We start from the raw sequence: 12,816 nt of genomic DNA, 5'->3' as shown, positions 1-12,816 counted from the left end.
GAACTTGGAAAGTTGGAACGACACGTTGCACAATGAACTCCCTTGCGAGCATGCAGTTTGCAGTCGCCCCAGGTCCATAGATTATGCGGAATGGAGTTTCGTAAATCAAAGAGACCGCGCACCGCAGCCCGACCCTGGTAGTAGCGGGTCACGCAACTGAGCCAAGACAATACCAACTTCTCTCCCTATATCCTTCGTCTTTCCTTTTCCCCCCCATCCCATCGGGACCAGGCCTTCTTTATCCTCTCTCCTCCTTACTCCCCGCTCTTCATCGTCCCCCTCGATGGCCCAATTTCTCACCCTACCCCGGTCATTTCAGAACAATGCCTTCGCACCACAGAGCCCGATAGTCCCAGGCGCCATCATGGCGGCAGGCGCCGGCAGCGGCTTCACCACCAGCGCCGCCTCAACGCAAACCCCGTTTTTCCATCTAGTGCTGCTGGTCTTCGAGGCCGTGTTGGAGGTTATCTGCGTCAGCCTGCCGGGGTACTTTGCCGCCCGCCAGGGCATATTCGATGCCGAGGCGCAGAAGCTGGTGGCGAACCTCAACGTGACCCTGTTTACCCCCTGCCTGAGTATGGAGATCTCCCCCCACCTGCCCCTGCGAAGAGGAGGCGATAGCATCCAGTTGCGAGAACTAACACCAGACAGTCTTCATTAAACTCGGCTCCCAATTGACGGCGGAAACACTGGCGGACTTGGCAATCATCCCAGTGATCTTTGTCGTGCAGACCGGCGTCTCTTACTTCTGCGCCTTTGTGATTTCGCGATGTTTCCGCTTCAAGAAGCGCCAGTCGAACTTTGTGGCGGCGATGGCCGTACGATAAGCTCCTCCGGACCGATCTGTCATGGCACCGATTGCATGCTAATGGTTCTTGCTCGAGAATAGGTGTTTGGCAATTCCAATTCCCTCCCCATCTCGCTCGTGATGTCCCTCTCCCAAACCCTCAAGGGCCTCCATTGGGACCGCATCCCAGGCGATAACGACGACGAAGTAGCTGCCCGCGGTATCCTCTACCTCCTCATTTTCCAGCAGCTGGGCCAGCTGGTTCGCTGGAGCTGGGGATATCATATTCTTTTGGCACCAAAGGGCCGATACTTGGAGGAAGAAGAGCGCGCCGTCTCTGGCCCTACGCGCATTGAGCAAGGCCAGGCACGATACAGCGACAATCCGGAACAGACAGACCCCGACGAGCCACTGGTTCGCACGCGCAGCTCCGACGATCTCCATCATTCTGCAAGTGGCAGCAGCGAGTTCCACTCCGGAGACCAAACACCCGTATCAACGCGAGCCTATTCCTACACCAAGGTCTCCTCGATCCATTCCAACGATGCCTCGGACCACGGTCGAGTCGCAGATGATCCCCCCTCAATCCTTGGACCACCACCCCAGGGCCCATTCCTCCCGCGCCAAACCACTGGAGTCGACATCCTGTCCTTCCCCGACGTCGAAGCCACCGCACACCAATCCCAGTCTGCAGACAAGAGTTTCCTTCAGCGCTGCACGGCCTCTCTCCAGCGGCGCCGCGAGGCCATCCGCTGCGCCTGGGACCAAAAAACCGGTGTGCTGTACGGGCGTCTTCCCCCCAAGGTCCAAAAGGGCCTCTCGACCACGACGCGCGGGGTCACCCGCTTCTTCCGCGGAGTATGGGACTTTATGAACCCGCCACTGTGGGCGATGCTCGTCTCCATCTTCGTAGCCTCTGTCCCGGCCCTCCAGCACCTCTTCTTCGACGAGGGCACGTTCGTCCGCAACTCCGTGACGCGGGCAATCGACCAAAATGCCCAAGTTGCCGTCCCGCTCATCCTGGTCGTCCTCGGCGCGAACCTCGCCCGTAACACGCTCTCGGAGGAAAACCTGGCGGACATGGAACATCCCAGCGCCGAGCGCAAGCTGATCATCGCCTCGCTGGTCGCGCGCATGCTCCTGCCCACGCTCATTATGGCGCCGCTCCTGGCGCTGACGGCCAAGTTTGTGCCGATTAGTATTCTGGATGACCCGATTTTCATCGTCGTCTGCTTCCTGCTTACCGGGGCGCCGTCGGCGCTGCAATTGGCCCAGATTTGCCAGATTAATAATGTTTATGTTGGAGCGATGTCCAAGTTGCTGTTCCAGAGCTATGTGGTCTGGTATGTGCATTTTTCTATCACTTCACCATTGGGTGATTTACGGCTTGTGGGCAACCTTGAACTAACAGCCTCTTTAGGATCCTTCCGTCCACTCTCATCCTGGTCATGTGTGCCCTGGAAGTGCTCCAGTGGGCTACCTAAGACATGTGTATGCGCACACGCTCTTTCTCTTCCTCCCCCTGCTTCCACCTTCACCTTACTCACCTATATACGTGTACGAATTTGTTGAACCCGGCGAAGCTGGTCTTCCCTCCTGTCTTTCCCCCTTTTCCGGTCTTTCTCTCTTGCGCTCAACAGCGCTCCTGCTCGGGACTAGTTTGGCGTTACGGACCGGCCCGCGAATATGCTTATCAGGGCTGGATTTTGCATCGGTGATGGTGGAGTTCATTGCTTGGCTGTTCTGACTTGCTTCCAAGACTTGCATAACTCCTTTGCTGTGGCAATTTGCCTCCAATTCTACATTTTTACCTGGGGACTCTGCAGAGACTCCAGTCTGGGTTTGACCGCGAAGTTTTTCTTTTTTTCCTTTTTAGTTTTTCTCCTTCCAAAAAAAAGAGTGAAAGTGGAATGACGCGCTCATCAATCATTCGATGGATATGGCTGTATTTGTACTCCGTCCTACGCTCATGCATATGCAATCCGTGTATCGGTCTGCAATATTTCTCAAAGCTAAAAGGAAACCAACTATCGGATCGCTTTATACGGGACATAGTCCGCTCGCTGCCGTAGAATTATCATGTGCAACCTGGCCCGTTGGATCGCCCATGACATCGACGAGCATCGCCATGCCCGTCGCCAGGTGCCACAAGATGTGGCAGTGGAAGAGCCATACGCCGGGATTATCAGCGCGGAAGCGAAGGACGGCGTAGCCGCGGCTGGGGATTTGGACTGTGTCGCGGAGGGCGGCGCGGGAGAGATCGTAGGGCTGGAAATTGGGATCGATCGCTTCGGGTGTTTCGGATTCGTTCTCCATATCCGGCTCCTGGCCTGGTGGGTAGGGGTCGGAGAAGGGATCGTAAGAGCCCCAGCCGTAGGAGGCTTGTTGCACCGTGAGAATGTAGAAATGGTGGCCGTGCTGGGTATACGTTAGCGGAACGCGCTTAACCTCACGATGATTCCGGTCGAGGTATGTAGACAGTGATCGCTTACCAGATGGAATGGATGAGGCCCTTCATCCAGGTTATTCACAACCAGGTCCACCCATGCAGCCTCAGAGCCAGTCGATAACGCAAGCTGATTGGAATCCCAGCGCACGCGGGGAAGACCGATCAGCGGCGTGGGCGGGTCGTTCTGAGGTTTCCAGGTGGTCTGGTTGAAATACCCCTCCGGAATGTTGTGGTTGCGGGCCATCTTTTGGATCTTGGTGTAGACCACATGCGTCTGTTGGGCCCTGGGGGGAAGATTCATGAGGATAGAGGGGGATGAAGGTACATTCTCGACGTTGATGTGGTTCCGCACGGTGGGTGCCGAGACTTGAGCTTCGCTAGAGATAGACGCGGAGCGGTAATGGATGGGGAAAGTCTGGTCTGGCGTTAATGCCGGGTTCATGTATTTGAAGCATCTGTGGCATTGTCTTAGTACAATGTGCGGGTAGATCACTAGGGCCATTGAGAAAATGGGGGCTATAGTATATACCCTTGGTCAAGCTGCACCATCATGGTGGAAGGCTCGTGTTGGGGTGAAGCGTGGAGAACAAAATCCATGCGCTGGCCGGGGTATAAGATGCCTGCCGAGTTGACATCCTCCTGCTGGGAGCGCTTGACGTCAACGCTGTCGACCTGGATAAGATCAATGTGGTTCTGGCCAAAGACTAGCGACAAGCCTGCCAGGGCGCTGTATCATTGATCAGTAAAGTAGTCTTCATGGCCCGCTTCGTGTTTCCATACCCAGTGTTTACGACGCGGATTCGATAGGCCGTGTCCGGATCCAGATCCAGAAACGAGGTATTAGCCAGCTGCTCGATACAATCGACCGGGCGAGCAGGGACCGCCATGGCGCAGTCGAAATGGCCAACTCCATTGACCAGCATGGAGTCCGGCACCGGCTAGAACAGACGGTTAGAATATACCCCGGTATACGTCCGTTTCGTCCGACCAAACTCACCTCGTTGGCAAAAGATCCAGGGAGCTTGTACCAGGCCAAGACATCCTTCGCCGGCCGGTGGTACCAGTCGCCAATGAGAAGCAGGAGCTCCTTCTGATAATTAAATCGCTGCGCATCGCCTCGGCCTGGCGATAGTAATCCTCGCACGGTCGACTTGGCCGTAGGCGCATGGACAACTAGGCCCCCGTAGAGGCCGTCACCTCGCGACACTCCCGAATGCGCGTGGTACCAGAAAGTACCGCTCTGGTCGGCCGGGATAGTGACATTATAGACAAATTGACCCCCAGGCAGAATGGGACATTGTGAAACCCCCGCAGCGCCATCCATGGCACCTGGCCAAGGGTCAGCTTGGGATGCTATGCGGCACGGCGGTAATCGAGATTAGTTACGTACTGGCTACATGGATGCCGTGCCAATGGAGGGCAATCGAGTCCCCCTCTACTGCATTGGTCACGGTGATGAGGAGGCTATCCCCGGAACGGGCCTCAATCGTGGGGCCGGGGAAGAGGTCTATATTCGGCGGATGATCATCGTTAGTTGCCGGACTGGAATTCAATCATGACTATGGTTATGATTATGATCGTGAATTTGCAAGGTGGAAGCAGGCAATCGAAAGAAGCGCACCGTTGATCAGATAGACCTGTTTCAGGACGCCATCGGGCCTGCGCGGGGCCGAGGTGATGCGCCAATCGAGATGTTGTGTGGCCGGCGGGCGCGAGACATGATCTTCAGGGTGAAGCGCCATGCGGGGGCGACCCTCCGCGGCTGGGTCCCGTTGGGGGCGACCCGGGAGCGGCGCAATCCGGGAGGTCCATGGGAGATGTGTCAATGGACGGGAAAAATACGTGAGGGCGACCAAGAGACATGCGATGAGAGACCAAGTCAACAGTGGCCGAGGCGATTGGCGTGATGCCACGGGCTGAGCAAGCGCTGGTTCCTGCGTCCGGGCCGATCTCCGACGCCGACTGTGCTGCCGCTCCATGCTCTTTGGGCGACGTCCTTCCGCAAGGACAGAGCCAGAATCACTCGGGACTCTCAGAACGATCAAACTCGGAGGGCACTGGGTCAGGTTTAGACCTTGTCCGCCGAGTGTTTGAACGCGGCCGCACTGACCATTGCCCTTACCGACGGCGAAGACAAGTGGAGCAAGATGTCTGGAGGATGTATGCGTAGGGTGACTCGGAAAGCGGAGCGAAGCGAAGAAATTCTCGCAAAAAGAAAGTCGACCAAGGCAGTCTAATGCTCAAGTAAGTGCAGAGTGCATCTGCAGGGAAGCAGTCAACTCCTCGAGGGCCTCCACGTGCATGGTAAAGTGTGGTTGCAGTGGGGAGTAAACAGTGCCGCGGGCTAAGTACTCCGTCCTCCGTTCTTCCCGCAACTAGCAGTGGACAGGCGGAATGACGGTGAATGGTATGCGTAGTAATAGCCATCACGCTGATGAGAGCGGACTCTGAGCCCTCGATAGAGTTAGCCTGTCCCATCTGAGGTGCTGCCGCTTAGATTTTGGGGAATGCTGGTTCGATCTCCCCGCCTGATCCATCCATCCCACTTGGCATTCCTAGCCCACTGCACTACACGCCAACATGCCAGTCGTGGAACCGCAAAAAAAAGAGGCCCTGAGCTCACTTCAGGTCCAACCAAACCAAACTAAGCCCAAACCAGACGTCATGAGAGGCCGACACCCCTTCACGTGGGGCTCCCCGCAGTGCAGATTGGATTCAAGGGGAGCTTCCGAGCATCCCCTGCTTGCACTTGCCTGGGACCTCTCCACGCGGGAGCTGGTCGGAGTTTAGTTGCGGTGCGAAGTGCGAGGTGACTCTCATCTGCAACCCTCACCATCGCTTGGTCTCGATGTGCCCTGCACCACAGAAGACTTAAGAAGTAGCTTGTTTTCCCCTCTTGTTTACCTGCTTCTCCAACCCGCTCCTTCCCCCTTCCTTCCCCGCACGGCAATCCAACCACCATCAACATGGTGCTGCTCCTCGGGGCCGTCCTCGCTGTGCTGCTGGGAAGCTCCCCCGTCGCGGCAGGCTCTCTGCGCGACATCGAGCATGTCGTCATTTTCATGCAGGAGAATCGCGCGTGGGATACGGTACGTCTCCACCTCAGCCTTGCCCCGTGAGGGGTGCTTGACATCTGGGTATGGGTATGAGGGAGGAAGGCTAACAAGGTTGTGGACATAGTACTTTGGCACGATGGCGGGTGTCCGTGGTTTTAATGACCCCAACGTTCAGGTCAACGCCGATGGGCAATCGGTCTGGAACCAGTGAGTGCTTCAAGTAAACAAGAAACAATGAAACAACTCCTCCAGTTCCCCGATGCCGCCACCCGAACTAACCCGTTCCAACCGTACAGGCAAGTCGATCCGGACATGTCCACGGCCACCAACACCCTGCTGCCCTGGTACCTGGGCTACAAGGGCGGTGACTGGAACGATGCCATCCAGTGCATGGCCGCCGGCGACAACGGCTACCAGGATAACCAGGCCGCTCTCAATCACGGCCTGAACAACCATTGGGCCCGTAACAATACCCCCTGGAGCTGGGGCTATTACAAGCGTGAGGACATCCCCGTCCAGTTCGCCATCGCCGAGGGGTGGACCTCCGGTGACATGTATCAGGTACCGACTCACCATGGTTTGGCCCCCAATCGGTCAATCAACGCTAACCAGATGGCAGGAGTCTCAAATTACTTCGACCAACCCGAACCGTGTCACTCTGGTCAGTGGCTCTGTGAATGTGCCCGGAAGCCCGCAGAACTCTAGCCAGGGTGGCGTTTACATCGACAACAACGAGGTGCCTGGTATGTTTGTTGAGCTACACTGCCGTCATCGTTGAATTCGCCTAACACCATCCATCCAGGATGTGATAGCCAGGGCATCAATTGCTACCCTCTCAAGTGGAAGACCGTCTATGAGTTCTACGAGGATGCCGGTGTCTCGTGGCAGCTTTACCAGGACACCAATAACTTCGACGACAACCCCCTGGCCTGGTTTTCTCAGTTCCAGAAGGCGAGCAAGAACTCGCCCCTCGCCCAGAAGGGTATGTCCTTCGTGGGTCTGGATGCTTTCTACGCCGCCGCCGCCAACGGTTCCCTCCCCGAAGTCAGCTTCATTGTTGGCCCAGCCGAGCTGTCCGAGCACCCGCCGTACCAGCCCAAGGATGGTGGCTGGCTGCAGAAGCAGGTCGTAGAGGCGGTCATCAACAGCCCCAAGTACTCGTCAACCCTTCTGATGATCAGCTTCGATGGTAAGCATTATAGGATCTCGTGCCTTATTTTCTGAAGGAACATGCTCATTACGGATGCAGAGACTGGTGGATTTGGCGATCACGTTACTCCATTCCACTCGCCCCAGGGTACCCCTGGAGAATGGATGGAAGACCCGATGGGCCTCTTCGGTGATGTGTTTGTGGGACCTGGTATGTGAATATGTGAACAACGGTTCTGTTTACCCGAAGGCCGCCTCTGATTGGCTCACCTGTTTAGGTTTCCGCGTTCCCTTCTATATGATCTCCCCCTGGACTCGGGGTAACCGTGTCTTCACGGAGCGGGCCGATCACAACTCGCAGATCCTGTTTGTAGAGCAGTGGCTCACTGCTCGTGGCTACAACGGAATCCAGACCGACCAGATGGTCCCGTGGCGACGTCTCCACATGTCAAACCTAGTCAATGCCCTGGATCTGGAGAACGTATGCTATCACTCCCAGAAATTATGGGCCCCGCATTAAACTGACTGGGCAACAGCCCGATCTCTCTCTCCCTAGCCTGCCCGAGGCCGAGACCCCCGTCACCAACGGCAATGGCGATTACGTTGGTTCAGCGCAGTGTCAGGCTAAGCACCCAACCCAACGTCCCCCTGTTCCCTACGGTCATCAGGATGACTCCACCAATGCCCTCTGGTTTGAGGACGGCTATAAAGAGGTGGTCGGTTACCTGACTGAAGGCCGGTACCTCGTCGCCGAGAAGGGCGGGTCAGCACTGACCAATTCTGGCAAGCGCGACTACGTGACCGTCACCCCAGCAACAAAAAACCACGAGTCCAAGTCACAGCGCTGGATCATTCACTATACCGAAGACCAGGAGAGCGAGATCTTCACCATCTCTAGCGCCCTGGACGGTCGCTGGCTCGGCGCGCGCGGTGTCCTGCTGGACAGCGACCAGGCCCAGGACGCCGAGCCCGTACGCATCACCTTCCTCGGCAATGGCCTTGGTTATACCGTGCAGTATGTCAACGGCAACCAGTACGTCGATGTCGACCACCTGGGCTCGCTTCAGATTGCCACCCAAGATCAAAGTCCTGATCAGGGCTTCAAGCTCTACAGCGTGACATACCATGAATAACAAATTGAATCGGACTGAACTTGAGTCCCTTCATACTTCGTCATGGACCGTCTTCCTGGGGAGCATATTTTATGATGAGGGATGATGCCTACATACATAGAGGATATGCATATTGGCGGCATGCATTATTTTCGCTTTTATGACTTTTTCATTTACTTGGATTAATGAGCTAGCTTGAGCAGATGAACATAATTGCGCATTTACTGATGTTCATCCCGGAGATGGATGGATGGAACTTCTCAGAGAGAATAAAAACCATTTCCATATAAAATTGGTTTACCAAACACTCTACTCTCGACAAGCACCCCCTTTCCCCAGCGGGGAGCGTCTTTTGCGGGAGACACGCACGTAGCTTGACGATGGAGCTGGGTTGGTCCGTAGGGGCGCGTACTTTGAAAATCATCTCGATGGCCCCCACGCTTCTAAATCACTTTTATGGTTTCCTATTTTGATTGATTGATCTGACATGTCCCTCAACCTCCCTCCTCATCCAAGCCTAGCAATGGAAACATTCCCCAGCTCCGCCGGCGCTGACTTTGAAATTCGACCTTGCCTCCTCCCGGTAGAGGTTTGGTACATACTTCAGCGTTACGATGGAGTCATAACCGTCCGCTCTTGTTTCTATGACACCTGTAGGAAATGATGGAGGCAATGCCGTCATGATGTGATCGCTACTTGGGTCCATTTTTCAAATCATCCTGTGTTGTGACTTTGTATTGTCAAGCAACAAAGCAAGACCATCTTGTCATTTGGGCGGGGCGGGGCGGGGCGGGGCGGCCGTGGTGTTCTTCGCGGGGCCAACTCCGAACCTCATTTCTCCGCACGCGTCGAGCTTCTCGCCCCGTGCCGAACCCTTTCTATGCCAAAAGGCGAGCGGACTCCCTTCTTTCCTTCCCCAATGGTCTACATTGAATCCCTTCCGCTATGCCAAGCCCCACTCACCCCATCCACATCATCGGACTCGGCAGCATCGGCTCCTTCATAGCTCACTCCCTTCGTTCCCTCCCCAAACCCCCACCAGTCCACCTTCTCATCCACCGCAAAAGCCTATACGATGAATTCGCCTCCAAGGGGTGGAACCTCGGCCTCCGGGTCAGCGAAGAGGGTACGCTCCAAGAACAAGGGGGTTTCGACGCTGAGTTGCTGAGCGAATCCGCCTCCTCGGAACCAATTCATAACTTAATCGTTGCGGTAAAAGCGTCCGCGACGATAGCAGCCCTCAAGCCCATCCAGCACCGGCTCGGACCGCAGTCAACGATATGCCTGTTCCAGAATGGGCTGGGCCAGATCGAGGATCTAAATGAGCGAATTTTCACGGACCAGGCGGCACGGCCGACTTACATGGTTGGAATTATGCGGCATGGGGTGTACTTGCGGTCACCGACTGAGGCGATTTTGTCCGGGTTAAATGGGCGTGCGGCGATTGGGGTCGTGGACGCCGCGGATCAGAGGCCGCGACAATCAAACCCGCAATTTCTGCTGGATACGCTGCTGCGGTCGCCTATTCTGCGCTGCGAGCAGCTAGAATGGAAAGATCTACTTCATAATCAGCTGCTCAAGCTAGCGGCGAACTGCGTGCTCAACCCGCTGACGGCAATCCTCAATGTGCGGAACGGGGTGATTAAGGAGAATCCGGATTTGCAGCCACTGATACAGCGCCTTCTCGAGGAGATATCCTTGGTTTTTCAGAATTTGCCTGAACTAAAGGACCTGCCGAGTGATCAGAAAGATCATTTCTCAGTTGGCTCGCTCCAGACTGTTGTCATGGATACCATTGAGAAGACCGCGGGGAACTCAAGTAGTATGCGCGAGGATGTGCGGAAGGGCCGGGCTACGGAAATTGAGTATATCAATGGCTGGATTCTGAGACGGGGCAAGGAGCTAGGGATTGAGTGCGACGCGAATGCTGGATTAACGCAGCTGGTGCTTGCGAAGAGCCGGTTGGGTATGGACCCTTACAGCTCGTAAATTTGTATCATAGGTTGGAGGAACTGAAAAGGTCCCCCATGCACTTCAACTTAACCATAGTGTTTTCCTAACTTGGCCTTCGTCTGTTCTTAGTATAGACTATAGTGTTCTGCAGCTAGCTACCGCGAGCTGTTACCAGCCAGAATAGCCGGATAACGGGTTATCACGGTGGGGAACTGCGGGGCAATTGGCAGCGGCTTATCGCAAAGAACACGCCCTGCGCGCCCTGTTGGAGAAGTTGTGCGGGGACGAAAACCGCCATGACTAATGAGTTGGTTTATCTCACCGATCTTGCTCCCAGACCGAGAATCTTCCCCCTGATTACTTATTCTCCATCTCTTGAGGAATCATTGCCAACCCATTCTCTTCGACTTCGTCAATTAAACTGTTCTAGTTCCGACTTACGACCCAAACTAAGCGTGAACAATACTCTCACGATGTCTCTTCCCAAAACCGCCGTGAAATCATCCAATGCTCCCGCACCCCCGCCTTTCCTTTCGCAGGCCATCGTAATGGGCGATTATGTCTTCTGCTCTGGTCAGATTGGTAGCAGCCCCGAGACCGGTGCCCTTGTGCAAGGCTCGATTCAGGACCGAACTGTGCGACCTGCTCCCGCTAGCTGAGATGATCATCATCAAACACTACTGACCTGACTGGTGCAGAGGCAAATCATGTCGAACCTGCGTGCTGTTCTGGAATCCGCGGGTACCAGTTTAGACAATGTCGTCAAGTGCAACATCTTCCTCACCAGCATGAGCGACTTCGGCGCTGTTAATGAGGTGTACACTACCTTCTTCTCTGCCCCGATGCCGGTTTGTTCTCCCTTCTTCAACGAGATCCTCACGGGGGTGACTGACTATTCGGAATAGGCCCGCACTTGCGTCTGCGTGAAGGAGTTGCCTATGGGCACCGATGTCGAGATCGAGTGCATTGCCGGCGTACGAAGCGCACACAGCCAGAAGCTGTAAAATGACTCTCCAGACCAAAATTAAAGGTGCAAGAAGATTGAACTATACGCCTAGCTAAAAGAAATCCACGACATGCATCAATTGCTCAAGTGACACGCTATACAAATGCCTTCCCACACACACGCTCCCTTGGTCCGGATCCCAACTCCAGCCTCCGATCCATCTAGGAGGTAATCGTAAACGGCCCGGCGGCATTGTACAGGGTAGGCATCTGGCATCAAGCAGTGTTAGTCTAAGCCCAAACACTACAAGACCAAAAAGCATAGGGATCGGCAAAACCAGCAAAACCAGCAAACTAGAATCAGGACAAAAGCTTACCTGCGGCGCCGTGGAAAGCGAGGTGCCCAGCCTCAGATACCAGACAGAGCCATCCTTCACCTTGGGCAAGTTCTTTGGGATCTTCACATCCACCGCACCGGCCGACTCGGGGATGTTGCCGGCGATCTTGATCTGCTGGTCGAAGTGGATGGTGTCCAGATTACGCACAGGGTTGTTGTAAAGGAAAACAGTGTAGTTGTCGCCGGGGTACTTGATGAGTGGGTCCGAGCAGTGCGTCGTCGGGGCGCGGTTGAAGCGGAGGTGGACGGTTTGGCCGGCGGCCACAGTCGAGTTGTCTGGGATGCCTTGGTACACATTGACGCAGGCGTAATCGCGTTTACCCCATGCTAGTGGCGGTCAGCTACACCCCTTCTTTTGGTCTTGAGGGATTAGATGGAAGGTGGTATGTACGTTGATACTTGTCAAACGCAGCAGCGCTGGTGGCGAGTAGCGAGGCAACAATGGCAGCGAACTTCATTGTGTGATATTTTGTTTTGTCTGGAATAGATAGAGCAGAAGAATGGTACGTAAGAATGACTCGGAAAGAGATATGCAAGAATAGAAGAGACGAGACCTGCTTTTATAGCCCGGGAGAACCGGAGCTGCAGGTTCAATGCACTGGGGCACCTAATTATAACGTGGGCCACGGGACCCTGTTTCTACAGGCCCCGACTGACGATGTTTCACTGGTTGCTCCACACGGACGGCTGAGGGTTCCTTGGCGGGGCTGGTGATGTGGCGGGATCCGCATGTCTGATCTTACCGATGGGTGTCTAACCAGTGAGTTGCGATTGGGAAAAAGAAAGAAGGCGTTAGGAACTGGTTCGTATAGACATGCATGCGAATGCCGGCTGATTCTAAGCCATTAATCCTCGCTGGCCGAATAGGGGTTCGCTCTTGTGCGGCTTACCGATCTCCAGGATAATGAATGGCTTATTGACTCGTAGTACGAAGGCACCTGATTAATTGGTTACTGTTTCACGGGAAA

The 12,816-nt window shown here is 55.1% G+C and overlaps 6 protein-coding genes across 6 annotated transcripts; 4 read left to right on the top strand and 2 right to left on the bottom strand.

Moving 5' to 3' along the window:
- Window positions 1-283: 283 nt before the first annotated feature.
- N7482_006108 (Auxin Efflux Carrier superfamily) lies at window positions 284-2,271 on the top strand (the record flags this gene model as incomplete). Its single annotated transcript, XM_056688233.1, has 4 exons — window positions 284-575; window positions 652-818; window positions 890-2,130; window positions 2,208-2,271. 4 exons carry the CDS (start codon window positions 284-286, stop codon window positions 2,269-2,271), a joined length of 1,764 nt encoding a protein of 587 aa, XP_056543788.1.
- Window positions 2,272-2,827: 556 nt separating this feature from the next.
- On the bottom strand, window positions 2,828-5,215 carry N7482_006107 (multicopper oxidase-domain-containing protein; the record flags this gene model as incomplete). The annotated part of the gene is made up of 7 exons (XM_056688232.1): window positions 2,828-3,205; window positions 3,280-3,691; window positions 3,766-3,963; window positions 4,017-4,174; window positions 4,234-4,565; window positions 4,627-4,743; window positions 4,858-5,215. The coding sequence occupies 7 exons, from the start codon at window positions 5,213-5,215 to the stop codon at window positions 2,828-2,830; spliced, it is 1,953 nt and encodes a 650-aa protein (XP_056543787.1).
- Window positions 5,216-6,202: 987 nt separating this feature from the next.
- On the top strand, window positions 6,203-8,574 carry N7482_006106 (phosphoesterase family-domain-containing protein; the record flags this gene model as incomplete). The annotated part of the gene is made up of 8 exons (XM_056688231.1): window positions 6,203-6,325; window positions 6,417-6,499; window positions 6,589-6,853; window positions 6,912-7,035; window positions 7,095-7,481; window positions 7,542-7,652; window positions 7,720-7,922; window positions 7,978-8,574. The coding sequence occupies 8 exons, from the start codon at window positions 6,203-6,205 to the stop codon at window positions 8,572-8,574; spliced, it is 1,893 nt and encodes a 630-aa protein (XP_056543786.1).
- A 924-nt stretch (window positions 8,575-9,498) lies between these two features.
- N7482_006105 (uncharacterized protein) lies at window positions 9,499-10,542 on the top strand (the record flags this gene model as incomplete). Its single annotated transcript, XM_056688230.1, has 1 exon — window positions 9,499-10,542. One exon carries the CDS (start codon window positions 9,499-9,501, stop codon window positions 10,540-10,542), a length of 1,044 nt encoding a protein of 347 aa, XP_056543785.1.
- Window positions 10,543-10,979: 437 nt separating this feature from the next.
- Window positions 10,980-11,510, top strand: N7482_006104 (uncharacterized protein; the record flags this gene model as incomplete). The annotated part of the gene is made up of 3 exons (XM_056688229.1): window positions 10,980-11,141; window positions 11,205-11,354; window positions 11,412-11,510. The coding sequence occupies 3 exons, from the start codon at window positions 10,980-10,982 to the stop codon at window positions 11,508-11,510; spliced, it is 411 nt and encodes a 136-aa protein (XP_056543784.1).
- A 163-nt stretch (window positions 11,511-11,673) lies between these two features.
- On the bottom strand, window positions 11,674-12,306 carry N7482_006103 (uncharacterized protein; the record flags this gene model as incomplete). Its single annotated transcript, XM_056688228.1, has 3 exons — window positions 11,674-11,721; window positions 11,829-12,175; window positions 12,240-12,306. 3 exons carry the CDS (start codon window positions 12,304-12,306, stop codon window positions 11,674-11,676), a joined length of 462 nt encoding a protein of 153 aa, XP_056543783.1.
- Window positions 12,307-12,816: the final 510 nt, after the last annotated feature.

This window comes from Penicillium canariense (assembly GCF_028826845.1).
Source record: "Penicillium canariense strain IBT 26290 chromosome Unknown utg000003l_segment0_segment0, whole genome shotgun sequence".
Lineage (NCBI taxonomy): Eukaryota > Fungi > Ascomycota > Eurotiomycetes > Eurotiales > Aspergillaceae > Penicillium > Penicillium canariense.
The sequence above is the reverse complement of the archived record's forward strand: the minus strand, read 5'-3'. Positions and strand labels throughout refer to the sequence as shown.